Source organism: Plecotus auritus (genome assembly GCF_963455305.1).
Source record: "Plecotus auritus genome assembly, chromosome: 1".
Classification (NCBI taxonomy): domain Eukaryota; kingdom Metazoa; phylum Chordata; class Mammalia; order Chiroptera; family Vespertilionidae; genus Plecotus; species Plecotus auritus.
The window spans coordinates 79,525,697-79,553,224 of NC_137770.1; the positions used below are offsets into that span (position 1 = coordinate 79,525,697).

General features: G+C 41.0%; 1 protein-coding gene across 3 annotated transcripts in view; it reads left to right on the forward strand.

Annotated features, from left to right (window-relative positions):
- Window positions 1-27,528, forward strand: part of RYR3 (ryanodine receptor 3) — a 547,436-nt gene that overhangs the window by 175,945 nt on the left and 343,963 nt on the right. For all 3 annotated transcript variants that reach the window (XM_080659255.1, XM_080659256.1, XM_080659257.1), the window contains exons 2-3: window positions 423-542; window positions 27,075-27,182. In XM_080659255.1, the coding sequence (XP_080515381.1) occupies window positions 423-542; window positions 27,075-27,182 (228 nt within the window). The remainder of the gene's footprint in view (window positions 1-422; window positions 543-27,074; window positions 27,183-27,528) is intronic.

A 27,528-nucleotide genomic window follows, 5' to 3' on the forward strand; every position in this document is an offset into this window, starting at 1 on the left:
ATGATCTGCTCATCTGGGTTGTGTGCATTGTATACATTTTACAAGTGAGGCCTATGCTGTCTGGATATGTATGTAGTATGTCCACTTCATGTACTTGCTCCTGGTGACTCCATACCAGAATCTTCATCAGGGGTGGTACTCAGTAATACCATGTGAATCAGGCATGTGAATAAAAGTCTTCTTTATCTATTTAATATTCAAAAGCATGTGCCTCTCGGTGTACCCGATAAAGATAAAGCAAGGTGACTTATCTAGGTGAATTTACCCTCTCCAAACACTTTCATTTATTTAATTCATGTTGGTAAATTTGAATTATCAACATGAATTAAATAAATTTCATGGGGGGGGGGGGCGGGGCTGGTTCCACATGGAGGGGGGGGTGTCCCTGACCACTCACATTTGTGTGTCTATTTTTCCTCCAGGAAGACGAAGTGGTTCTCCAATGCATCGCCAACGTTCACAAGGAGCAGAGGAAGTTCTGCCTGGCAGCCGAGGGCCTTGGGAATCGCCTGTGCTTCTTGGAACCCACTTCAGAAGCTAAGGTGGGATTGATTACCTGCCCGGCACCTTCCCCCTTAGCCTCCCAAGAAGTCATTTAGGGAATGGGGCTGCCAGGAGATGGTGATGAGGATGGTGAAGAAATTTGAAAGGACACATTTACTTATTTTTATTTTTTAAAGTTTCAAGTGTATAGCATTATAAGTAAACATCTGTATATACTACAAAGTGACCACTCCCAAAAGTAAAGCCTAGTTACTACACATCACAATGCCTTTGACCCCTTTCACCTTTTTTTAAATTTAAATTCTTTATTGTTTAAAGTATTACATATGTCTCCTTCCCCACCCCCCATTGACCTCTTTCCAGCTGTTCCCACACCCCAGCACATGCCCTCACCCCTCTACCGTCTGTGTCCATGGGTTATGCTTATGTGCATTCATACAAGTCCTTTGGTTGTTCTCTTACCCCGACCCCCCCCCACCCCCCGCCTTCCCTCTGAGGTTGGACAGTCTGTTTGATGCTTCTATGTCTCTGGATCTATTTTTGTTCATCAGTTTATGTTGTACATTATATCCCACAAATGAGTGAGATCATGTGATACTTATCTTTCTCCAACTGGCTTATTTTGCTTAGCATAATGCTCTCCAGGTCCATCCATGCTGTTGTAAATGGTAAGAGTTCCTTCTTTTTTACAGCAGAATAGTATTCCATTGTGTAGATGTACCCCTTTCACCTCTTTTACCCATCCCAACCCCTTTTCCCTCTGGTAACCACCAATCTGTTATCTGTATCTTTGTTTGTTTTTGTTTTGTTTGTTCATTTAAAGAGAAAAGGGCACATTATTTCTCAAATGGGAAGCAGATCAGATTTAAAACATAACTGTCCCCAGCCCAGGACATGTTTCAGTAGGAACCTAGAGCACTGGCAAGCATTAGAGGTCCTTGTCTGTCTGTGTTCACTAGGACATAGGGAGGCCTTGAGATCACTGTCAGAACTCATGGAGGAGGTTCTTTTAATACTTCCAGAACTCCTTTTCTTGTTATTAATTCCTAGAAATCTGAGTGTGTGTTCTTAACTGCCAGCTGTCATTTATTGCTATGGGGATTCATGGGGACTGGGGCCTGTGTTTCGTAGCAAGCACAACACTCTGAGTTTTGACTGTGCTGAGATTGTTGTAACTGTCTGCCTGTTGTGACCTGGGGGCAGAGAGAATATTTTGTTCTGGTCCCTGCCTGTGTGATAGCATGTGATGTCATGTCTCTTCAGCCAAACTATTCTTCTTGCATTTTTGCATTGTTTCTGCTTTTTATGATCTGTATGTCAAGTAGATCTGTGTGCTCAGCATTCTCAGTTCTGGCAAAATACTTATATCAGTTAGGGTTCTCCAGAGAAAGAAAACAAATAGAATCTCTCCCTCTCTCTAGATAGATGGGTAGGTGGGAGGGTGGGTGGGTAAATGGGTGGGTGGATAGATGGATGGATAGATAGATGATAGATAGATAGATAGATAGATAGATAGATAGATAGATAGATAGATGATAGATAGATAGATAGATAGATACTTATTTTAAGAAATTGACTCATGCAGTTTTGGGACTGGCAAGTCTGAAAGGTCAGATCAACTGGAAGTTCGGGCAGGAGTTATGCTGTCTCAGGCACAATTTTTTTCTTTTAGTTTTTATTGTTAAGACCTCTGATTGGGTGAGATCCACCCATGCTATCAAGGGCAATCACCTTTAAAATCAACTGATTATTGATATTAATCACATCGATGAGATATATGTTCACATCAAAACCTAGATTGGTGTTTGATTAAACAACTGAATACTGTAGCCTGACCAAATTGACACACAGCCAACCACCACAACCTCCAGGCTCAGCTTTTCTTGCAGAATCATTTTTTTAAATTTATTATATTGTTGAGAGTATTACAGATGTGATTTTTTTAACAATCAGAAAATGGTTACATTTTCCAGTAGGACCAGCTGATCGGCATGGCATTTCTCCAGATGAACATACACAATACAAGCACATATGCAGAGTTTGACCCAATCCTAGAACACATCTCCCAGAGGCCCTCTCCATTACAGTCTCTCTGACTGATCCGCACACAGGGCCAATACCAATAGGACAGAGTCACATCAAAATAAATGGCAGGCCCTAACTGGTTAGGCTCAGTAAATAGAGCATCGGCCTGCAGACTGAAGGGTCCCAGGTTTGATTCCAGTCAAGGGCATGTACCCTGGTTGTGGGCACATCCCCAGTAGGGGGTGTGCAAAAGGCAGCTGATTGATGTTTCTCTCTCATCGATGTTTCTGACTTTCTATCCCTCTCCCTTACTTTCTGTAGAAAATCAATAAAATATATATATTTTTAAAATGACGGAACAAAGACACAAGGAAGATTTTATCTTTTTAAAGGTCTTAGACTTGATTTCCCTGAGGCCTTTTCTCATTTGCTTTGGTCTGAGCTGTATATATATATATATATATATATATTTTTTTTTTTTTTCATTCCCAACAGTCTGGAATAATAGGAAGATCATTTGATTAGAAGTCAAGAAGTTAATTCTCAACCATTAGCTAGTCATTTGACTATGGGCAAGTCACTCAGCCTTGATTTCAGTTTTCTCATCTGCCAGAATGAGGTGCAGTCTGATACAGGGGAGTGTTGGCCTGAATTAGAAACCACTGTTACCATTTTCTAATCATCCACTGAGTGGGGCATGGGCCAGAGGTGTAGGGCACAGGCTCTGGTGCCAGACTGGCAGAGTTTGAATCCTGTCTCGGTCACGCAGCAGGAAAGCCAGGACCTTTCTGAGGTTAGTTTCTTCATCTGCTTAATGGGAACTTTGTAGTAACTACCTAATAAGGTTGTTATTAGGATTAAATGAGTTAATACGTGTGAAGTGCATAGCACATGTAAGTTGCCTAGTACATTGTAAACTCTGTATAACCATTAGATATTGTGATTTAATCTTACCTAAACCACACAACGTAAAGCAGATTAAAAACAACTGTATCTCATAACCTAAAAATGCTTTGTATCACCTAGGTATAAAAATAATGGTTCATGGTTATTGAAAAAAATTCATGCATGTGGCTTTATTGGTTTACTCTTGCTTCCTGGAATAAGTAAGTGTCCAGGGGTAGAAGTAATGATGTCAGGAGCATGAACAGTATTAAACTGCTTTTCTAAAAGGATTTACCAATTGTTACAGTTGGCATGCCCACTATCATTTCATGAGTGTATGCCTCTTTACACATAGTAATAAGGAAAGAGCACTATGAGAGCTTCTCACAGAGAAACAAGGTCAAGTTCACAGAAAGGCTAGAGTAGGTAGGTATTCGGAAATTTTTGTCACCATTCCTGGGAGCAGTCGGTTAGATGAACTCATTTTCTGTGTCCTTAGTCTTTCCTGCAGTCAGCTACAGCTATGCATACATCCCTCTGGTATGTCCCCTCCCTTTTCACTAAATATCTCACCTAATTCTCTACCATCCAATTTCACAGCTAGCTGAGCCGTTGTTAGGTTCTTGGAAGCTAACGTAAGATCACTTCTTGCAAAGAAGTGAGATGTATTCCCAAGCCTGGCACGGGGCATGAGGCACAGACATTAACCACTGCTCTTATCAGAGTCAACCAGTGACCTTGGGCTTTCCTAGTCAAGGGTATTTAAATCTAGTTGAAACTCAGAGAGAGAAAATTGAGATGCACCCTAAGGTGAAGACAAACCTCAGAGAAAGAATGGATGAGATAAGGTTGTCAAAGTACACTTTTTAGTGTACAAGCCCTGAGAAAAGGAGGTCCTCTTGAAGCAATGAGAGAGATGGTAGAAGAATAAGAAGCAAAAGTATAGGAATATCAACACTTGCTGTACACATGGAGACTACTTAGCACATTGGAGAGCTCTTGTCACTTTGATTCCCATATGCCATGGCCCACCCTTCTCCTGAAACTGCAGATGTTAATTGATGGATACACCATCATTCAGTGTCCCTTTCAACTAAGCACAGCTCCAGGAATTAAAAAGCATCTTGTTTTGTAGGAAAGACTCAGAATTATATCAAGACCAGGAAACATGGAGAAAAACATTGCTTCTTTATTTTATGTATGATAGCAGCAAATGTTTATTTACTGTCCTTTTTTAGTAGAACATCTGTTCCCAGGAACCAGGATTAATTATTTTTCCTCTGGTCTTGTGTATGTGTGTGTGTGTGTGTGCGTGTGTGTGTGTGTGTGTGCGTGTGTGTGTGTGTGTGTTTGATCTGCTGTATCTGTAGCTTCCACCAAGAGATCTTGTTTTGTTATACTTAACATCCAGACTCAAAAGACTCTCATAGATCCCTTGGCACCAGTCTGCTCAGTGGGACAGGAGCTGCAGCTTGCCTGCTGGGAAGTGTAAGGCATTCCTGTAAGGATTCTTGCAGTGGTACAGGCATTGGCTTCTGAATCTCCCCACTCCCCCCCACCACCCCATCCTCCCTAGGTGACAGCTCAGGTGCAAAGAGAGAGGTCTATATCAGGATGTGTTTGAGGGTAATTTTCTTTGTATTCATCCTGACTGGGTGTTGCTGAACTTTATGGATTGCTTGTTTTTTGGTATTTCTTTTTATCAAGTTTGGAACTTTGGGGGACCATTATTTCTTAAAATATTTTGTCTGCCACCATTATTTATATATTAAACTGTTTTATATTATTCCATAAGTCACTAAAACTGTTCATAATTTCCTAAACTATTTTTCTTTCTGTTTTTCAGCTTGAATAATTTCTGTTGACTTAATTTTTACTGATTCTTCTTTTTTAATGTAAATGTGCTATTAACTTTCTCCAGTGAATCAAATGTTATAAATTATAAAATTTCCATTAATTTATTCCTAAGGTTTTACATATTCTCCTCACATTCTCATTCTCTTCTACATTATCCCCACTTTTCTCATGAATTTATTAACATATTTATAGTAGTTCTTGGGTTGTTTGTGGGTCTGTTTTTAATAACTATTTTTTTCTCTTGAGTATAAATCACATTTTCCTATTAATTTGAATGTATAGTAATTGTATACTGAACTTTGTAGGTAATGTTACTCTGGTTTATTTCATCTTCCCCTGAAGAGTAATGTGCTTTTTCTGGCAGTCAGTTAAATTACTGGTGGGATTTCCTTGATCGTGTAGAGGTTCGGTCTATTTTATTTTTGCCTTTAACTCTAAGGTATCATCATTGATCTGGGGATGTAGCCTTCTTGGGTTTTAATGAAAATCCTGAAGTGTTTCCTAACTCCCTCTATATAGCAAGACTTGAACACCAAATTATGACACTTCAAAACTGGTAGCTGCTGAAACTTCTACTCAATTTCGCACTGCAGCTGTTTCCATCAGATACTTAGAGTGTTGCCTGTATAGCTGATGAGTTGAAAACCATTTGAGGGGAATTAGTATGCTGATTTGGGGGTTTTATTGTCTATGGTGATTCCCTTCTTTTCAGCATTCTCCTCTTTAATTTCCAGACATTTTGACAGCCTCAAATTAAGACCTCTGACTGCATAGCAAGTTGTTTGTTTGTTTGTTTGTTTGTTTGTTTTTATTGGATCTATCCCCCAAGGAATCCATGGACATAGGAGTCCAGAGGGGAATGGGACAGGCAGAGTGGGATTTAATTAAATGTGGATATCACCTAGTTAGCTTCCCATCTTTCAAGAGTCATATTCCCTCCAGCTTCTCAGTGCCTGCAAACAGTTATTTTTAAGATGTTGTCTGGGGCTGATAATTGTTATTGTCAGGAGAGTTATTATATTCTGAGCTTCTCCATCATCACCTGGACCAGAACCTTATCAGTGAGTGTTTGCTACTTTTGAAAGGAGCTGAGTCATAAAAGAAGAGAAAATAGTCTCAAAGCAGAATCTAGGTTGTAAAGAAGGAGTTTCCAAGATGAGAAAAAAGAGCATGTTTCTAGGCAGAGAGGAAGGAGGCTTTAGAGAAGGAGATATTGAGGTTGAAAAAGAGAGAGGGAACTAACAAATGATACTGAGGGCATTAAATTGAGTATAGCTTTGGCATATGCAAAAGAAAAGCAAGGAGGTAAAGGCACAGATTTTGAAGTAAGGATGGGGGCTGAACAAGAACAAGCGCTTATTGTCTGAGGAAAACATGAACTTGGGGAAGCTGTATAGGTTCCTCATATGTAAAACAATGATGAATAGACTGGGATTAAATTTAATAGGTATAATTAATGGAATTCATAGGATGGTAAAGGGATTAAGGTAGGAGGAGTCAGGTATGACTCTAGAGTTATGGACTTTAGCTGCCTATAGAAGGTATATTATTTAGTAAAATGGGGTGTATTTAGGAAGGAAAAAGAATAAATGGTGGTGATGATGTTTATAAACTGAATTTTGGATATACTAAATTGAAAAGTCCTAGAAAACATTCAAGAGGAAATTTTGATAGACATTTGAATATGTGAATCAGGAGTTTAGAAGAGAGGTTGAGATGGAGGAGTTGTTGTAAATCAAGCTATGAGAGTGAGTGGGGAAAATGTGGATTAAGAAGAGAGGATGGCCTAGAATAAGTTAATATTTAAAAATGAGGGAAGGAAGAGAAACACAACACAGAGAATAAGGAAAATAATTCTGAGAAATAAGAGGGAAAATAGCCATGTGAAATATCAGAGAAGCCACAGAAATCAAAGGAAGAGTGTCAAGAAGCATAGTCAATAGAATGCCACTTAGAGATCAAGTAATAGGATGGAGTATGTGACATGGAGGCCAATGGCAACTTTGGTGAGAGCCCTTTCAATGGGTTTATTAGGGCAGAAACCACTTTAGCAGCGTAGAAGAGTAAGAGAAAAGTAGGAGAATAAAGACAACCATTGCAGACATCTCTGAAAGAAAAAGAGGGATAGCTGGAGAGGGTCTGGAGGTGGAAGGATTTTTGTAATAGGAAAGATGTAAGCATGTTTAAATGCTGGAGGGAAAGTACAAGTGGAGAAGGAGAAGAAGGAGATACAGGTGAGGGAAGGGGTGGTTTGGTGTGAAAATTGATGACATAGTGGAAATGATTGTTATTAAGAACAGAGATAAGGCATTGGCCTTAGGTAGAGGAAGAACTCCTATTCCATTTAATAGAAAGAAAGAAGGCAAGGATGGAAGTAGATCTGTAGGTTTTGTGAAGAAATTTTGGAGAGTGAGCTGCCTAGGGAAGAGTAGTAGGATTGCTGGCCCAACATTGACAGCCAGCTGAGGTTGGTAACCAGGAATTTTTAATGCTACCCATTTTCTGCAGCAGCCCTAAGCAGTTCCAGCACAGTCATGAAGAAAGTGGCTAGTTAAATTTAGCCAGAGTCAATGTGTTGCCAAGTGAGTGTAACAGACAACAAAGGGGCAAGAGAGTTTAGGCGACTGGACCATGAAATCTGGAATTTAAGCTGAATGAGGAGAGAACTAAAGATAGGGGAGAATGGTATTGCAAAGGGATATAAATAGTGATGAGAGTAATTGAGTGAGCAAGCAAGCAAGCTGGAAGATGAGTGGATGGGTAGACAGTGGAGTGTGTCAATCAGAGGTTTCGGAGTGGAACATTTTGGCTGAAAACAGGCCCCAGGTGTATGATCAGGATAGAGAATGGCTGAACTGGAGTGTGGAATATCATTGACAAAAGGAAGCAAAATAACTGAGAGGCCATAAAAAGGAATAGATTATTCATATAGCACATTACTTTCCTAGGGCTGCTGTAACAAATTTCCATAAACTAGGTGGCTTAAAACAACAGGAATTTATTATCTTACAGTTCTGCAGAATAGAACCTGAAATAAAGGTGCTGGCAGAGCCATGCTCCTTCTGAAATGTCTACAGCATGTTGGTCTACATGTGAATTCATCAAGCTGAAGGGCTGGAGTACAATCCTAACTGTGCTCAGATTCTGTAAAACATGGCTCCATCTTCCAGATCTTCCCAAATAACAGCTAGACTGTTTTTCCCAGCAGTTTTATTTCTACATGCAATTGTACCACATACTCTGTTATTATTTATAATCCAATGTTGAGAAGGGAAACAAATCCAAAGAAATAGCATAAAAGTCAGGCACAATACACGTCAAAGTTATTAATGCATTTGTCATTTGCTGGTCCCAAGGACCTAGTTAAAAAGAAAAAATAAAGTCCAACATTTTAACCCTGAGATCTCTCCTCATCTATATTGTCCTCCTTCCTAGTTGAGTTATTAATGCTGTCATGATAACTTACCTGCTTGAAGCAATACCAGCCGCCTCTTTTTACTTAAAGACAGTCTGTACCTTAGTGTTGGGAATCTTCACAAAGAATTTATTCAGTGTGTAAGGTGGCACTGCTGCTCTGCTGTTCATTTGTCATTTACTTTTTCACAGCAGGCAAGTGGCCCCGGTGAATTATGAGCAGGTATTATTCATACCCCCGCTCCTCCGCCACACTTAGTACTTTGCTTTTCAGACCTAATAGCTGCTATTTCGGTCTCAATTAGCAGTACTTTTTTTTGTCCTCCACTAACTCCTGAACTTACTAATTAGATCACAAAGACTTGCCTGTTTTTCTTCTTCTGTGATTAGGAGAATGTCTCTTTTCTGGTTGTTGCTTTTTCCATGGAAGAAAAACACTGCATTGCCTTTGTGTTAGAACTTGAGTCTTAAGTACCCAAGCCATGTCACGTGTATCTTTTTTCCCCCTATGGGTATTTTAAAACCTGGTGATGAAACTTAAGTCACAGTTAGGACTTTTTACAGGATCTTTTGAAGTTATGCAAATCGTCCTAATTCACAGATCAAATTATTATTATAAAGAACACTGGGTAGTGATTTAGGAGATCTGGTTTTGCTCTCCCTCCAACTTGCTATAAAATGTTATGCTGAATAGCAGTTCAGGTCTGCTTGCCTGCGTGCCACACAAGAAGAGTTTTATAAAGGAAATGTTTAAAACTGATTAGGAATTAAAATTTTCAGACATTTGTTTTTTTTATATATATTTTTATTGATTTTACAGAAGAAGGGAGAGGGAGAGATAGAAACATAAATGATGAGAGAGAATCATTGATCAGCTGCCTCCTGCACACCGCCCCCACTGGGGATCAAGCCCGAAACCCAGGTATGTGTCCTGACCAGGATTCAAACCATGACCTCCTGGTTCATAGGTCAGTGCTCAACCACTGAGCTATGCTGGCCAGGCTAATTTTCAGACATTTAAATTGACAATTTTATTTCTCTTTTTCAGTAGTTTATTCGATCATTTTATTCTTTCTAAATAGTGACTTGAACAAACTATGTGAACTGGAGAATTATCTGAATCACTGGCAAACAATACCTTGTTTGTTCTTAATTTCTTGACACGCAGCAATTTTAAGTAATTCAGAACACTGTGGAGAATTATTTTGTTTTTCTTCATTCAAATTCAGAGAAAGATTTTTTTTAAGTGTTCCTAATGCAGTCATTCCAGGACTTATCTGCTTTCTCTGTTAGGATGTTTTCAAATCGTTTTCTTCCATTCTACTTAAATTCAGCTCAGCTTTATCCAAAGCCTTTAGAAGATGAGGACAACTGGTACAAGAAAGCTGTTTGGAAACCTCTCTCAAACAGCTGTTCTCCAGCTATGGAGTGGTTGACAACAACAACAACAACAAAAACAAAAACAGACCTAATGACCCATGTTTTATTGGAGCTCTTTATCAAGGATTTTGCCTCAGGCCTATTTTAGCAATTCCATGTATATCCCAAAATATTTCTACTTCAAAATAGAACAGATTATCACATCTTCTGGGTGGTTCAGGTGCTCTCTGCCTGAGAGCACAGAGGGTGGAATAATTGATCTCTACCCCACCTCTTCCATCCTAAGAGCAGTCACTTGATATTTGAAATGTGAATTATTACCCTAATTACTTTGGAATCTAGGTTCAAACAATTTCACTTCTTTTACCTAAATAAAGGTGAGGAGGGTTTTTAATATTTAATGCAACTCTGAGACTGAGTGAATGCAGGAGGTCCAATATTATCTTTTAGCAAAGCCTCTAGTAAACAGCTAAAGGGTATTATTTTTTGGTGAAAAATACAGCCAAGAAAGATGAGAACTTTTTGATGTTCATGAGAAAGTGTCCACAATTTCCTCCCATCACGTTTCAAATTGAAAACTTAGTCGTGCTGCAGATTTGGTCACTACCCAATTTCCAAGGAAGTTATGTCAAGAATGCTTTATCCTTAAAGATCATAAGCCCGGCCAGACTCAGGGGGTTTGGCACAGAATTTGCCCAGAAGGGCAGCCGTTCCTAAACTTGAGTGAGCATATCCTTCAATCCCCATCCTGGTCTGGGGTAGGGTCAGAAGTCAGCTTTTATTTTTTTGAAATAAACTCTTGAATGATTCTTATAGAGAGGTGGTCCTCAAACCACACTTTCAGAAATTTTGGCAGGACTGAATTTGTAGTCATCAGCCTTATACACCCGTTTCCTTGTCTGACTAAGTATTGACAAAGTACTAGTAGCCAGCCAACTTAGGTGTGCAGAAGTCATCACAAAATGAAGCAAAGCTAGGACCTTGATTTCATTAGCATCACGTTCACTTCCCTGCAGCATGCCATGGAAAGTTTTCAATTGTTATAGTAATGAATGTACTTGCTTCTTTCCCAAAATGTGGAAGTTTAATAGGAAGCCAAACACAGCTTTCATCTCCATCTTGTTCACTGAGAACGTAAGGACAGATATCACTGGAGAGCAACTGGCTAATTTGAAGCATTAATCTTCATAGTGTCTGACAAACTTTGCTAAAGTCACCATGAGCAAGGACTTACTTTTCTGAGATGTGACATTGCTTCCTTAGTTTCTATCAGTATGTTCATTCTCTTTCACGGCACCAAATTAACCATTATGTACTGGAGGTAACTCCTGATTATCCGGGAGGGGAAGAGAAAGGAAAGGTCACAATCTCTCATTATGGATGGGGACCCTCAGTAACCTGGGTTTCCTAGTGGAGCTGAGGAAAGGAACTCAAGTGAAGGCCCAGCCATGTGACCTTGGATGGTTGAGCATAGGCAGTATTTGACATGGTATTTCCTGGCCAGCTTCACCAGATGCTGAGTGATGGGTTGGGTTTAAGTAGGAAGAAACTGAGACTCCTAATGCTTTTCTTGTATTGATCAGAACTGGCTCATGCCCTGAGTCACTTCAATGGGGGAAGGTTTGGAAAGAGTGAGATTCAACAGATATCCACCAAAACTAAAGCATTTTGATGATTGCCCATCCTCCATACTTGGATGCTTCCTGGTGAGGGTGATGCTATTAAAGAAGATGCACCCTAATGAGATGATAGGTCTCTCTGTTACCATCCACTGAAGCAGTGCTTACTATTAAGTGAACGTTTTTAATTCATGTAGCTACTGACTGGCAGTTCTAAATCCCTGCTTTAGGTGCATGTTTAAAATATCTGTGATGAGCCCGGCTGGTGTTGCTTAGTGGCTGAGCTTCAACCTATGAACCAGGAGGTCATGGTTCAATTCCTGGTCAAGACATATGCCCGGCTCGATTCCCCAGCAGGGGGCATGCAGGAGGCAGCCGATCAATGATTCTTCCTCATCATTGATGTTTCTATCTCTCTCACCCTCTCCCTTCCTCTCTGAAATCAATAAAAATATATAAAAAAATATCTGTGATGAGAAATACATGCCCCCTTCCAAAGGGGAGCATGTAGTACTAATCCTTGCATGTAATGCTAATTCTTGCAAATGTAAACATCTAGTGGTAGGAGTTTAGCTCAGATACTATGAGGTAGTTGGAGGGTGGGGTCTAGTTTAACATGGGGGTATAGAAGGGCTTTTCCCATATTGGATAAAAATATTTATAACTGTTATTTACTTCCACAAAGATTTTTAAAACTGAAACCTTAATGAACATCTATTCATATATTCCTGCTAAACATGTTTTAATCCAGAACTTAGTTTATAGTGATATGCCTATTTCTATTGAAGCAAAAATTCCATGTAGGGACAAAAATTAAAACTGCATCTCCACACTATAATTTGGATTCTATCTGAGAGTGGGAAGGAAGCATTGGGGGAAATTTTAAACCATTTGGAAACCAAGCTGCTGTCTTGCCCTTTGTTGTTCTGAGCTGTGTGCCTACTTCAGATTATGAGTCCATGAGCCCCACGGAGCTGGCAATGCAGTCAGGGAGGTCCCAGTAAAGTGGAGTTTTTCCAAACAAGTGATACTGGTGACAGCTGCGACTCGGGGGACAGCACTTCCTTGGGCACCCAGTGTCTCCCTTCTCTCTGTCAGCCTTCAGTTTCAGCTTGACATTTTCTCAGCTCTTGTGGGCACCTCATAATGCTTTCCTCAATCTTCCCTTTCTGTGTGCAATGAAAAGTCTCCTGTCCTGCAGCTGCCGGATACCACTGCTGGGTAATAGGGAAAAGCCTCACCATGGTTTCTGAATTCCTTAACAACCACATCATCGGTCCAAAGAGAGGAGAGTGTGAGCAAAACAGAAAGAAACACATGGGAGGTGCATGCTCCGCCAAAACTAAAGTAAACCAAATTCAAGTCTGAAGTATAAACGGTAAGCTGAGACGAGGCTTTCCTACCAGCCTGCCCCGCTCAGCTTTTACCTCATCCCTTGATTTGCTGCCCATCAAACCTGCTTCTAACTCCACCACCCTGGACGCTGGGCTCTTCTCTAGTGGATGCTGTCCCCCTGATTTGTGGAGCATGGAATATGCATGCTGGTTTCATCTCCTTTCTCACGTGTGCCTTTATTCTTTCCGGATCTCAGCTATTTTTCTAATATGCACGCTCTTCAGAATAACAGCTCTGGTTTCTCAGGGGAGTTCCCATTGAAAACTGAGAACTTCAGGGTCCCAGTACTTATCCAAAGACTTCGTTGCATTACCTATGCTGCTCATTAAGCTGACTTTTCATTATGGCCATATTTTTAGGATCATAAAAAGAGTCATTGTTTCGGTTTTCTCTGCCCATAAACAGTATTGTTTGCTGCCCCTCTGTAAGTTTGTTTTTCCAGGTGCCAGTGTTCCAAGTGTCCAGCCCTTGGTACCTTTGTTATTTAACAAGCTGACCATGCCAGGCACGAGAAAAGCTTGGCTCAATCAAGAACCAAATCAACCCTCCCGCCCGTTGGTTATGCTTCCCCCAGCAGGCAGGCAGACAAGCCGCTGCCCAGCGTTTTGTCTCTGATTTTTCTGGCCTCCACTTATTTTAAAGAACACGAGCTTCACAGCGCTCATTTTTGCCAGGCCCTTGGTAACATTTTTCTTAACTTTCCAGAAATAACTGATGCATGGCAGAATAGAGGTGACCAGGGCACCTTGGTGTTATTTTTGGTTGGGACCATATGAGGCAAGATCATAAAAGCAACAATCACATGCATTTCAAATAATTGGGTTACTCATTTGAAAGGAAGTCCTATATTTGGATGAACCCTTTAACAAAAGACCTCCTAAGAAAGGATCAGTTGTTCTCCAGGGACTTGATTTTCCTTGTTTGATCCAGGTGCTCTGCAGTGTCTGTCAAAGAGAAGTCAGAGGCCTCCTGGAGAACACCTGGACTACTGTTCTTTTTTTTATTATTTTTTTAATTCTCACCTGAGGATATTTTTTCCATTGATTTTTAGAGAGAGTGGAAAAGACAAAGAGAGACAGAGAGAAACACCGATGTGAGAGAGACACATCGATTTTTTGCCTCCCTCATGCCTGGACCAGGGCCGGGAACCTGCAACCAAGGTATGTGCCCTTGCCTGGAATTGAACCCAGGACTCTGCAGTCCACAGGTCAATGCTCTGTCCACTGAGCCACACTGGCTAGGCCTGGAATACTCCTTAAGTACCCACTGGAGAAGGGTCCCCGGGATCTGGAATGTTAGCAGCCTCACCCAGGAGATCCTTCCACCCACCATGTTTCCGCATCAGTGCCTCCAGAGCAAGCTTATATTTATGTGAGCTCTAGAGAGAAATCTCTGAGCATCATTACAAGGATAATCAATGTTGCAAATGTTGCTGTCACTTGAATTAATACACATTCTCCCTAAAAGAGGCTAGATGTAATGGTTCTGTCTATCAGTGTCAGTTAAACAGCCAGTACCTGGGCATTTGAGGGATGGGGTAAAGGAGCAGCGATTGTGAGTGTTTTCAGTGCTTTATCACTTGGGGTTGGTGTTTCTCAACAAGGCTTTTGTCAAGGGAAAATTGGCCTGCAACTTGGATTTCCTGCTCCTAGGTGGTAGTGTTACTTCCCTTGCATAGAAAATGTTTCAGCAAGTGTTCTTAAGTAAATATTTAATTTCCTAATAGAAACCTTTTATTTTTAAAAATATCAACACCTTTCTATAACTTGATAACATTCTTCGTTTTCCTTGCATATAGTCAACTTTTATCACTTTCCTTCTGAATACTGGCTTTTGTCTTGGAGTAAACCTCAGGCCAAGATGACATCAGATGCTGTAATCGCTCTGTTCGTGGCTGAGAATGATTCTGCTTAGTAAGTCTCCTTGCAGCGCCGAAGTGATTTTCCACTTAGGTCCTCCCAGGGCAGCTCCCTCCTCCCTCGAATGAAGAACCACCTAGAGACTGCTCGATGCTGAGAGAGTCACATTCCTGTGCTTGATTCCTCCTTTTTTACTTCATTTTAAATATATATATATTGACATCTCCCTCTTCTCTTCCACAAAAATAATGATTTCCATTCATTTTCAATTTTGTGGACCTGACAGTCTACATATAATGGCTTTTGTTAGAAAAATCAAGCAAAAAGTTGAAACTCAACTGTTTTGAATAGTTTCTGTATATATTTTCAGAAAGACTCTCTATCCTTTACCATAGCAAAATATGTAAAAAATAGAAAACCTAGGCAAAGTTTTATGTGTTGCAACCTTGTTCCATGGTAACAGCTCTTAACACAGGCAAAATCTCTTCCTTCAAAACGTTTAAAATCTGGATAGACACGATTTAAATGCACACATGTATGTCCTTGGATGGAAACTGTTTCATTAATGCCCAGAGTTGAGGTGCCTTTGGGAAGAGAAAGCTTATGTGGAAAGTTTGTCTCAGGTTTTGGAAGTGCATGAAAAGATTGCAATGATCTTGCCTGCCAGAAATCTTGATTTTTATAAAGTTCCGGCACCCTGGCAGTCCCAGCAACTTCAGTCTGTAGTCTTTGTATTCCCAGTTGTCATTCCAAAATAGAGACCTCTTTCTGAAATAGTCAAGAACCCAATATAAATTCTTTAAGTTTTTATAAGAGTTTACAGAGGGCGTAGCCTAGTGGGAATAGAATTCTGTAGTCTTGGCGTCCGGATGCGAACCTTCTCTGCAGGAATGTTGACACAGCATGAGTCAGAAAGAGTTGAGTTTGAAATTCAGGATTTAAATGCTATCCACAGCATATGACTGTGGAGAAGTGTTTCAACTTTGCTGAGTCCCAGTTTTCTCATCTGTAAAATGGCTATAATTTCTTCCCTGCAAAGGTTGAGGTAAGGGTTAAATTAGATAATATTTATAAACATTTAGAATAATACTTAGTATAATTATATAGATAGGTAAATAGAGACATTTAAAATGTGTTATATGGATTCTATTCTTGTTTCTCTACTTGCCCATAGAAGTTTTACCTAATACCTTTGTATCTCAGTTGACCCACCTCTAAAATGATTGTTAACACATTGTGGTTCAGATCATGAGAATTCTCGCTTCATATTCCACAGTGTTTTACAAAGTATCATACTTTAAAAAGATATTAACTTGTAAGAACATGTAATAAATAACTTCAAAATGCAATGGGCATTTAATTTTAAAGTGTGCCTTTAACATTTATGTAAAACATTTTTTGTCCTTGTTCAATAGAAACTTATCTGGCCACTGAGTAAAGCTAGCAATAAAACTACTGGTCCACAATGTGTTAGGCCAGTGGTTGGCAAACTCATTAGTCAACAGAGCCAAATATCAACAGTACAACGATTGAAATTTCTTTTGAGAGCCAAATTTTTTAAACTTAAACTTCTTCTAACACCACTTCTTCAAAATAGACTGGCTTAGGCCGTGGTATTTTGTGGAAGAGCCACACTCAAGGTGCCAAAGAGCCACATGTGGCTCGCGAGCAGCAGTTTGCCGACCACTGTGTTAGGCTATCTGTTTTTGTAGAAATCCAGAGACTTGCAGAAGCTTTCAATTTAAGCATCTACACTAATAAAAGAGAAATATGCAAATTGACCATACCTCAGTGATGCCCACCAGCCAATCAAGAGTGAGTATACAAATTAATCCAACAAAGATGGTGGGTTAATTTGCATATGCAGGCACAGAGCATCTGGGCAGGGTGGGAGGCCTGCTATGAGGGGGAGGGAGGGGGACGGAGGGAGCTACAGGAGCGGCACTCCAGCCGGAGCGGAGAAGACTGAAGGCTCCGGCCAGAGTGAAGGCCTGGGTCTCGGGTGCTGGAGGAAAATCGGTGCTGGCAGCCAGGGGAAGGAAGGCCTATTGGACAAATCTTTGTGCAACAGGCCTCTAGTCTATCTATATAAAATCCTAATATGCAAATCAACCGAACTGCGGAATGACTGGTGGAATGACAGGTCACTATGACATGCACTGACCACCAGGGGGCAGACGCTCAACACAGGAGCTGTCCCCAACCTACAGGCGGTGGCAGCAGGGGGCGGGGCTGGCAAGTGGGCAGCACCAGGCCAGCCAAGGCTGGTGTGAGCAGGGACCCCAATCACCCTGCTGGTCACCCCACAGATTGGCCCTGATCGCCAGCCAGGCCTAGGGACCCTACCCATGCATGAATTTTATGCACTGGGCCTCTAGTTCACTATATAACTCTATTATAAACTATCAACCACTTAGCAGAAGTGGCAAAGGTAGGTTTAAAAGCACTGAACTGCCTAAATGCTTAAATAAAACCTGGTTGGGATGGATGTGAATATTAGCTTGGTTAATTACTTTTTCTAGCTTTGAAGTATAAACACAATACAAATAATTATGTCTTATCAATAATAGATATGGTGTCTGTAAATGAGCTCATGTCTGCTGGAGGTGGATGACATAATGTCTATAAAATGCTTAGAGCTCCTGAAATGCAAATTACATGTGCCATCTCTGGCTATCCTGAGGCTATTCCATGGACAGTGGTCCTTAGCCAACATCACACTGTACCCAAGGGAGCCTGGTTGAGCTGGAACATTTTCTGGAAAAGAGAATGGTTTTCTGCCCCCGAGGGCTTGGGAAGTCATCTCATTTATGGTCTCTGAGTGGGACTACATTGAGCCATCATAGAGAGATGATTATCAGTCCTGTTTGAGGCAGTGCAGTGAAATGGAACAAACTCAAAGCATGTAGAAGACTGAGACCAGCTCTGACTGTTAGGACAAATTGCCCTTAGAGGAACAGTCTCCCTTTATACACCCAACTTGAAATCTAGAGCCGTGAGAATTTATTCCCAGACTAGGCAGTCTCAAGCAGCATGAAGAGAGCATGAAGGGTTACAACTGACATAGTCTTCCTTAATAAAATTCAGAAGCTTCAAGGCTTATTCTTGAATAGGGTTGTCCTGCTTGTCAAGGACCCCCCAGCTTTGTCCTCTGAGTTTTGCTGCTGTCTTGTGATTCTCCTGTTTGATTATGCCTACTACCATCTTGTGGGCCACAGGGGATCACTTTGCTCTCTTTAATGTTCTGGCTCACTTATAGACGAAGAATTTTTCCTCACTTTACATAATCTAACCAAAGTAGACTAGAACTTCCAAAAAATTGTTTTTGTTAAACCCTATGGAAGTACACAAGAAAAGAAAAGATAGAAGAGCCAATGTATTCCTACATTCTGGATTAAAATTTCTGATTCTTAATTAACATACTCACTGCTCCTGTCCTTGTTTACATGGAACCCTAGAGGAAAGAAAGACCTGTCTGAGTCCCTTGCTTTCTACCTTCAGACTTTTCACTGGTTGGATGCTTTTGTAACACCTGCCCAAGAACACCCCATGGGCTATATTGACTTTTCATAATGTGGGTCCAAGAATGTGAGATTCACTTCTCCCTGCTATCTCAGGTCTGCTTCCTTAGGTCTGGCCTCTGTTCTCATCATCACTCCTTCTCCTCATGTGATTGACATTAGAAGTTACTTCACTTTGCAGATAAGACTCTGTAGCCTGCCATTGTAGTAGGGCTGAGTTCGTGTAAACCCATCAGCCCATAAATATGACACAATATCAATGGCATTTATCTAGCTGCTCAGTCCTGAGACTGACGTGGGAGGTATAGATACAAAAATTAGTAAACAGGAGTTATCCACTACGTTCTCCTTCCTTTGCTCACTCTTTTGCTGACTCATAATACTTCCAGTACTTGATTTTTTCTTTTGGTGAAAAAGCAAAGGAAAGGGAAAAGGTTGTGTAAAGCCCATAACTTAATAATAATGCTACTTCAACTAATGAAATTTTAAACAAAAGAGAAGAATAAACACACACACAAAATGGAAAGAATAACTCTTTCATCTTGTTCATTTATTAAAAAAAAATTTGAGTTCTTGCTGTGTGCCAGGAACTCCTTGCCTACATAAACCCTCTTTGGGCCAAGAGCCAGCCTGGGCTGGCCTTTTCTTTTTTTTTTTTTTTTTTTTTTTTTTTTTTTTTTTTTTTAAATATATTTTATTGATATTTTACAGAGAGGAAGGAAGAGGGATAGAGAGTCAGAAACATCGATGAGAGAGAAACATCGATCAGCTGCCTCCTGCACACCTCCCACTGGGGATGTGCCCGCAACCAAGTTACGTGCCCTTGACCGGAATCGAACCTGGGACCCTTCAGTCCGCAGGCCGACGCTCTATCCACTGAGCCAAACCGGTTTTGGCCCTGGGCTGGCCTTTTCTAATCACACTTTGAGAGGGTTCTGGGTCCTACAAGACATATTCATATCCCTCAAATTCACATTGAATATACTCCTTTGCATTGTTTCATAAAGTCTCATGTATAGTAGGTCTGTCTCTTGAAGGTTAAAAATTCCTTAAAGGATAGAAAACGTCTTACTTTTCTCTTTTGTTCCCCACAGCTGTTAGCACAGTCCCGAATGCATATAATTGTGCTCTCTAAATACTGGCTGACTGCTTGATGGACATGGGAAAGGAAAGTGAGGTTAATTGGGGTGACTTTGTTTGCTAGGTCTCTAGGAATTCTCTTTTTGTGGAGAATATGTGTCATTTTCTCAAACTCTTCCTCTCCTCCTACATGACCCTACCTTGGTGGCATCTGCAGGGATACCCATACATAAAGCAACTTCTCTACCCTCCCATTATCATTCTGTTGGCCCAAATGGGAGATTCCAGTGGACAATTTGCCAAGAGTAATTAATGTCCCTGTGGTCTTTAAGACACGTGGTGTGGCTTGTTCTCACTGAATCCTATCTTTTTGCACTCTGCACCATCCAATAGAAACACTGGTCTTTTTCCACTCCTTTTTCATCATCTCCCATATCCAATTAATCACCAAGTCTTATAACACCTAACTTCTCCAGATATTTCAAATTCGTTCCCTTATTTTCATTTCCACTGCAATTGATTTAATGGATCCCATTGTTACCTTGTAACTACTTTATTGCAACAATTTCCTAATGTGTTTCTCTGCCTTGATCTAGCACTCTTCACACTGGACCTGCAATGATCTTTCAAAGATGGAAATTTGGTTACATCACTTCCTGCATAACTTCCTTTAATTGTGCTCCATTGTTCTGAAGATAAAGTCCAAACCTCTTGACAAGGGGACTCAAGACTCTTCTCAATCTTACACCTACTTTTCTTCAGCCTCACTTTTCATCTTCCTTTGCTTGCTTCCCCATCCCCCTTCTCTTCCCACTTTTCCTTCCTCTACTCCAGACACATTCAACTCTGTGTGCTTCTTTATACGCATTCTTACTCACCTCTGAACATTTTGAATCATACTTTGGAAATTGTCCATTTGCTTCCCCAACATTCCCCAATAAACCACACAGCCTTAAAGGGCAAAGGTTTTGCCTATCCTTACACAAAATAAGAACTTCAAAAATATCTATAATAATAAAAGCATAATATGCTAATTAGACCAGACATCCTTCTGGATGACCTTCCAGACGGGGCTGTGAGGAAACCTGGGTCCCAGGTTCCTGCTGGTGGCCAGAGGGAATCCCAGGTCCCAGGTGCTGGAGGGAAGCTGGTGCCGGCAGCCAGGGGAAGGAAGGCCTACTCTTGTATGAATTTTGTGCATGGGGTCCCTAGTCTATATATAAAAAAGCCTAAGTGACCGTTATGACCTGACAACTGAACGACCAGCCAGTAGCTATGATGCACACTGACCACCAGGGGGCAGACGCTCAACGCAGGAGCTGCCCCCTGGTGGTAAGTGCACTCCCATAGCAACTTCCCGTGGCCAGCCAACCTCTTGCAGCCCCTCCCCCGGCCAGCCGACCCTGATAGGCCCTGATAAGGACTGGGTGAGATGGCCCTGATCTGCCCCCATCACCGGCCAGGCCGAGGGACCCCACCCGTGCATGAATTCATGCACTGGGACTCTAGTTGGTTATATAAATGAATATTTAAGTGAGTTATTGATGTTTTGATTTTACTTCTCTGTGTGAGATAAAATCTGACATTTATGAGTACTTATTATGCACCAGATTCTGTTTTAATCTCTTTAAATATAAAAATGTAGTTCATCCTTAGAAGTAAGTACTATTACATCTTTATTTTACACATAAGGAAACTAATGTACACAGAGACTAACATCATTCAGCTAATAAGTAGTTGAACAGAGACAGGACCTCAGGTAGTACTACATTAGAGTGTTCACTCTTAACCAATATGCCCTTTATTGCTTTTAATTCAAATTTATTGATGCATTTACAGGGCATACTATTTAGGCATGTTTGGGTGAGAGCCAGATTGATTAATAGAAAAGTAGGAGGAGTCCCATGATAATGAAAAAAGAAGGGTCTCTTAAACAATAAGCAGGAGACTTGAGAAGGGACTCAGCTGGGCAGGTTGGTGCTCAGTGCAATTCATCTGCAACCACAGCCACATAGTGGATAGTCTTCTGGGACACAGAGAGTCAGTTCAAGAACACTTGAATTGAGCACTTACTGGTCTATGTATTGGGGATACCAAAAGTAGAATAAGACATACATTTTTCAAGATACCCACAATCTAGTGAAACAGACTATAGTGCATAAAGAATTGTATAAGCCAAAATATACTGTGGATAACAGTGTAATAGAGGAATGTCAATCCCTCTCCTTATAATTAACTCACCTCTTCATTTCCCTGAAGGCTTGTCTGAATACAGTACTGAATGCTTATTGTGGGATGCTAGGTAGAAAAATGCTAAATGAATCTAGTAAGAGGACTATCAGATTCCCACCATTTGGATCTAGTAAGTCCCAGAAAAAAATATTTTTATTGCAATGAGAAAGATGTTACATAAATTTATGGGACATGAACAGTCCACAGGCCTTCTTTTTCACTATTTTTTTATATAGTGGGGCTAAGTGAATACCTAGTTCCTGGCTTACCCAGGGCCCTGGTTTTTCAAGGTTTTCTGTAGGACATTTGGAAACATAGAGCTTCTGTAGTCTAAGGACAGGACTGGGGAGAGTGATGAGGAGCTATTTCAGAAGAGATGTCAACAGAGCTCTTCTCTCCATGCTAAGAATCATCAAATACATGCCCCATGCCTGCCAGACAGAGTGACTGAAGTACAGACTCCAGAGCACAGAGACAATGAGCTGGCCTCCTAGGGGACTCTCACACTATAAACAAATTAGCTTTGCTGGACCAGTGGCTTTTGCTCATTCTTGGGCAATGTGTAGAAGAGAGCTCAAGTTGGTGTGGAGTTTAAGTAAGGATGGCAGCTAGAGTAGCAGGTCAGATGGCTCTGTGCTCTGTACTCCATTCATGTCATGAAGAAGTTGCTAGTGGCATTTTGTTTTTCTCCAGACATTCCTATTGCCCTGTTCCTTTGCGACTGCCCACGTGCATGCCATTGGAGTGATGTGACCTTATCCCCGAGCATAGAGTCCAGGCAGGGAGCACACTCTAGCGGTAGAAAAACTAACCTGTAAGGAAACTATTAAACCAGTGGCAGATGGAGTGCTCCCAAATAAAATGCTTCCTCCCCAGGCTCACTGTGACCTGGTTTAATGTACCCTTTCATTGCCAATAATTAAATCATGACCACCATGGGTCTTTTAATATCTGGAAGGAAAAGAACAATATGATTGGAGCATGCCTAGTGTTCATCGTATTGTCAGTGGTCTTCCATCAGGATGGGTGAGGGCAGTGTTGGGGGAGGGCGCCTCTCTTCTGTTCAAGCAAAAATGCACAGAGAGGAAAGAAAGCTGATTTAGAATTGCGCAATCTCGTGTGAAGGCAGAATCTCGAGCACTTGAAACTGTGAAAAGTTTCCATCTTAAAGAGAATGGACTGAACAGGGTTCTTGTAAAAGTGAGCATGAATGTTGAGATCATTCAATTAGTCAAAGAGCATCCTGTAAAGTACTAGCCATAACTGCAAACATTCCTGACTAGGAAATCTCCAAATCACGTTCCAGTGACGTGGAGGAGGCACTCAAACTGGGCTTTTTTGGCTTTCTATTCTGGTTACATGAAATACAGTAGACTAAGAAGCGGTAGAAAAGACCTCCATAAAATCATCTGAGATGGAATCATATTTTGGAAGAGTTGGATGATATGTTTATATGGCATAAGGTCTTTAGAGAATGCCTTATCCTATTATTGTATGCTTCTTGTAATGATGCTATATGTGCTCTAAAAACACTTCCTGGATGTGAAGCTCTGCCCTGCATCACCTGCTGTCTGCTTGCTCAAGTCCCATACAAATGAGTTAATTACCTATAGCAAGAACAGACTTTGAAAACAAAGCAGGAAATGTGAGGAATAATTGTTGCCTGCTGGTGTTACAATTTCTCCTAGGTTACAACACTTTCATAAAGAGAACTGGGCAGTTCCCTGTAATACCAAAATTCTAGGAGGATGGGTTTTTAGAATTCCTGACTGTCGAGACCCTGAGCAGAAAAGTTATTGAAGTAGAAAAGTACTTAAAATGTATGTCACCCATGGACCAATAGCCTTTGGAATAGGATTATCCATTCTTGGCTTGGAGGGCGGGGGGGGGGGGGGGGGCGGGTCTTAACACTTTAATAAAGAGGATTAGTAGGCAGGACCAGCAAGTAGGGCATTGAGGTTGGGGAGGGGGATAAAGAATGTACAAATACTTGGGAATTCAAGAGGTACTTACAGATTGCCAATTCTATAATCTGTATTTTAAAAATGAAAATGTTGATGTCAGAGAGATTCTCTGTGCTGGTTTTAACTTTTGAAATCGGAGCTCCATGGAAACAGCTCTACCTGCCTCGGAGTGTTAGACATAGCTGCTGGTGACTTCTGGTCCTCCTTCCTCATTCCTGATATTCTCATGGTGTTGAGTTCTGCCAATATCACATAGCAAACAAAGGCTTGGTATGCAAGCTGATTGTAAACCATATTCCCAGAGAAATTGTGGGAAACTGGATTGTAAACTCCTGAAGAGCAATAATTTGTTTCATGTGTCTTTTTATCTTTCTCAATTCCAACTACTGTCTTTTACATAAATGTCATTCATACTTAAAGATGTGCTGATTGAAAGCATTCTAGTTGTGAAAAATATCTTAATATTTTCATCAGTGGCAGACACAGCATAGAGCTAAATGTCGGGACTTTGGAGACAGACTGTATTTGAATCCACCTCAGCCAAATATATGCCTTACCTTGGACAGACAATCTAACTTCTGTGCTTTAGTTTCCTGGGCAGGAAACTGGAATATCAATCATCTCTACCTTATAGGGAAGTCGTGAGGTTTAAGTGAGGTAGTATATGCAGAGCACTTAGTGTCTGGCAGAGAAAGTACTCAATGAGTATTAGATATTACTAGTCAGGATACAAAGAAGGCTCTCTTTTACTGTTGTTTATAATGTTCCAGAACATATAAGAATATCATAACATTACCTGAGCACATAATAAATTAGAATGACTGAATGACTGTTATAGAGGTTATCAATTCTTATAATTGTGGACATTTCTTTGTCCAGAAGTATATTTACCATGTTTTCCCGAAAATAAGACAGTGTCTTATATTAATTTTTGCCCCCAAAGACACGCTAGGTCTTATTTTCAGGGGATGTCTTATTTTTTCCATGAAGAAGAATACGGTACACATTTATTGTTAAATGAAAATAAAGGAAATTTATTACCTGTATACGGTACGGTAGTACGGTAGTTGTCAACACAAACCAGACAAACTGTGAATCCTACAGTATCAAGAATTTACTCATTTATTCAATGACAATCATGTCATCATCTTCTGGAACATCATCATAACAATCCAATTCCTGAATTTCCTGGTGAATTTCTTGTGACTCCATTTCTTTCAGAATCAGTGGACCAAATCTCTCATGTTTAGCAATAGCACTGTCTTTAAATGAGTACTTCTTGTCAAGGTAGCCTGCTCGCAGCACATTTGCAATGCAACTGTCAGTGATTTTCTCCCATGAATTCTTCACCCAAGTCACAACTTCTTGCAGTTTAGGTTTCACAAAGTTTCCACGCTGATTTCTCTCCATTCTATTTTCAATGTAGTCATTAATTTCCATGTGCAAATTGTTTTTGAATGGCTTGTTTATTGCAATATCAAGAGTCTGGAGATAGGCCGTCATTCCTGCGGGAATCATTATCTGATCTATTTTTCTTTCGTGAAGAAATGTCTTCATGTCTTTAGTGCGGTGAGTGCTGGCTGCATCCCAGACTAGCAGACCTTTTTGGCTCCCTCGCATAACAAACGGCAGCATTAAATCGACCCACTTCCTTATAACTGCTTGTGTGGCTTAGGCTTTTTCAGTTTCAAGAACAAAAATGCCCAAAACACGTTCAATCTTTTCCTTCTTGCCCTTAGAAATGATTAAAGGTGGGATTTTAGTGCCATCCAGACGAATTGCCAAAATACAGGAAACACATGCACTTTCGTAAGCAGTGGAGGGAATGTACGCTAAGGAGGCACCCCGCTGTTCAATTGTTGTTTGAGATGATTGGCCCATAAACACTGCAGTTTCATCCATAACAATCATGTTGGAAAGATTGTATTTAGAGAAGTCAGCATCATCAATAAAGGACTTGAATGCAAGTGCTCGCTTAATAACTTGAGTATCTTCCAACCTAAACAATGTTGTAGATCTTCTTAAAGACGGTTAACTTCGCTGAAGGAAATTATCCAGCCAGTGTTGTGATGCTTTGAAGTCTTCGGGGGCTATGTCAAACTGTGGTGCCATTGCAAGGGCAAATTCTTGAATCTGAGCCCTATTCACAACCAAAGCCTTTGCTCTCCTGTCAACAACCCATTCACAGATCAGGTCTTCCAGCTCGGAAAATAATGGTTGCCGACCTGATCCACACTTGCGCTTTTTAGCATTTCCCTTGTCCACTTGTTCAATGAGGTTACCATACTCTGCTCGCCATTTTCGGACCACTGAACACCTTCACCAGACATCCCCCCTACCCCTTTATCAGACATTTACCCCCTGGGGCCTGCCTGGGGACTGTCACTGGGCTTGCTGGGGCCTGGATCTGGGCTGGAGCAGGGTCTGCCACTGACTGAGAACCTTCAGTCATCATGAAGGCGGCCGCGAGCATCAGGTAGTGTCACCAGAGACAGACCAGCACTCACCACCTTTGCCGCGTCCCATCCTCTCTAATCCTCCTGTTCTTCTACACGCATCTGCGAAAGTCTCCTCCTCTCTCCCGCCCCGTGCTCACCGCTCACTCCGACCTCTGTTCCGCCTCCACACAGCAGTGACGTCAGGACTCCGCGTAACGTCACTGGTTGCTAGACGCCAGTCGGGGCGGCCCTAGTGACCACTTTATGGTAAATTAATTTTCATTCTGAGACAGAGCCTGGGGGCCTTATTTTGGGGGGATGCCTTATATTTCACCCAGAAGGAAACCTGTAAGTAGGTCTTATTTTCGGGGAAACACGGTATATAGCTCTTAAATCCCTTTATTGGTTCTTTTTACACTGTGGTATCAAGGTGTTGTTTTTTTTAAGTAAATGAACTTCCTAATCTGGTTATCATTATCTAGAGCCACATTCTAGTCTGTCCATCAGCATCTTAACAAATTTTGGTGATGAGTTCCCAGTGGCTTTCTTCCTTTGGTCCCTCCAAGACATCGGTGTAGCTCAGCCTATCCTTCCTGTTCCTTCTTCACTGAGGTTATATGTGTGTTCTTCCCCCTTGTATGCCTCCAGTCATCAGTTAAATTGATCCTGACATCTTGGTCACTGTTCCCTTGCCACTTGAGGATTTTATTTTTCTCACCCTTTAGAATCTAGCATGAAACCCATCTTAACATGAACAAGAGAAATCCACCTTTTATCTTCCTACTCATCCATTCATTCAACTGTCACTTTGATTCATAGGCTTTTGTCCTTGACATGTTTTTACATGACTGATCCCTAACTGATATGAGTAGGTATCCTCATTCTGGTTTTATTTCCACAGAGTGTTCCTCCAGATCTCTGTGTCTGCAATTTTGTGCTGGAGCAGTCCCTCTCGGTGAGAGCCCTGCAGGAAATGCTTGCCAACACAGGTGAAAATGGTGGTGAAGGGGTGAGTATCTGAATTATGTCCTAGGTGGGGATTGGGACGCACCATAGCCCAAAATGCATATATCATTTTTTTCCTTGAGCTTTGAACTGGAAAACCTTAGGGTCCTTGAGATGATTCATATGGAGACAGTAAATCTTTCTCCCTGAGTTTAATTCCTCTTATTTAGCAATCCTAATCTTCCTTCCTTTTGATTAACCAATTTGCACCAAAAAATAGAAGAGACCACAATTGATGCTGCCTGAGCAGGTCATCAGATATTGAACCTACTCCCCTTCCCTATTCCATAACCCACCAGGAAATGTGAGAGGCTCAGAGGGCCTTGAGATGGAGGGTGCCTATTAAACAG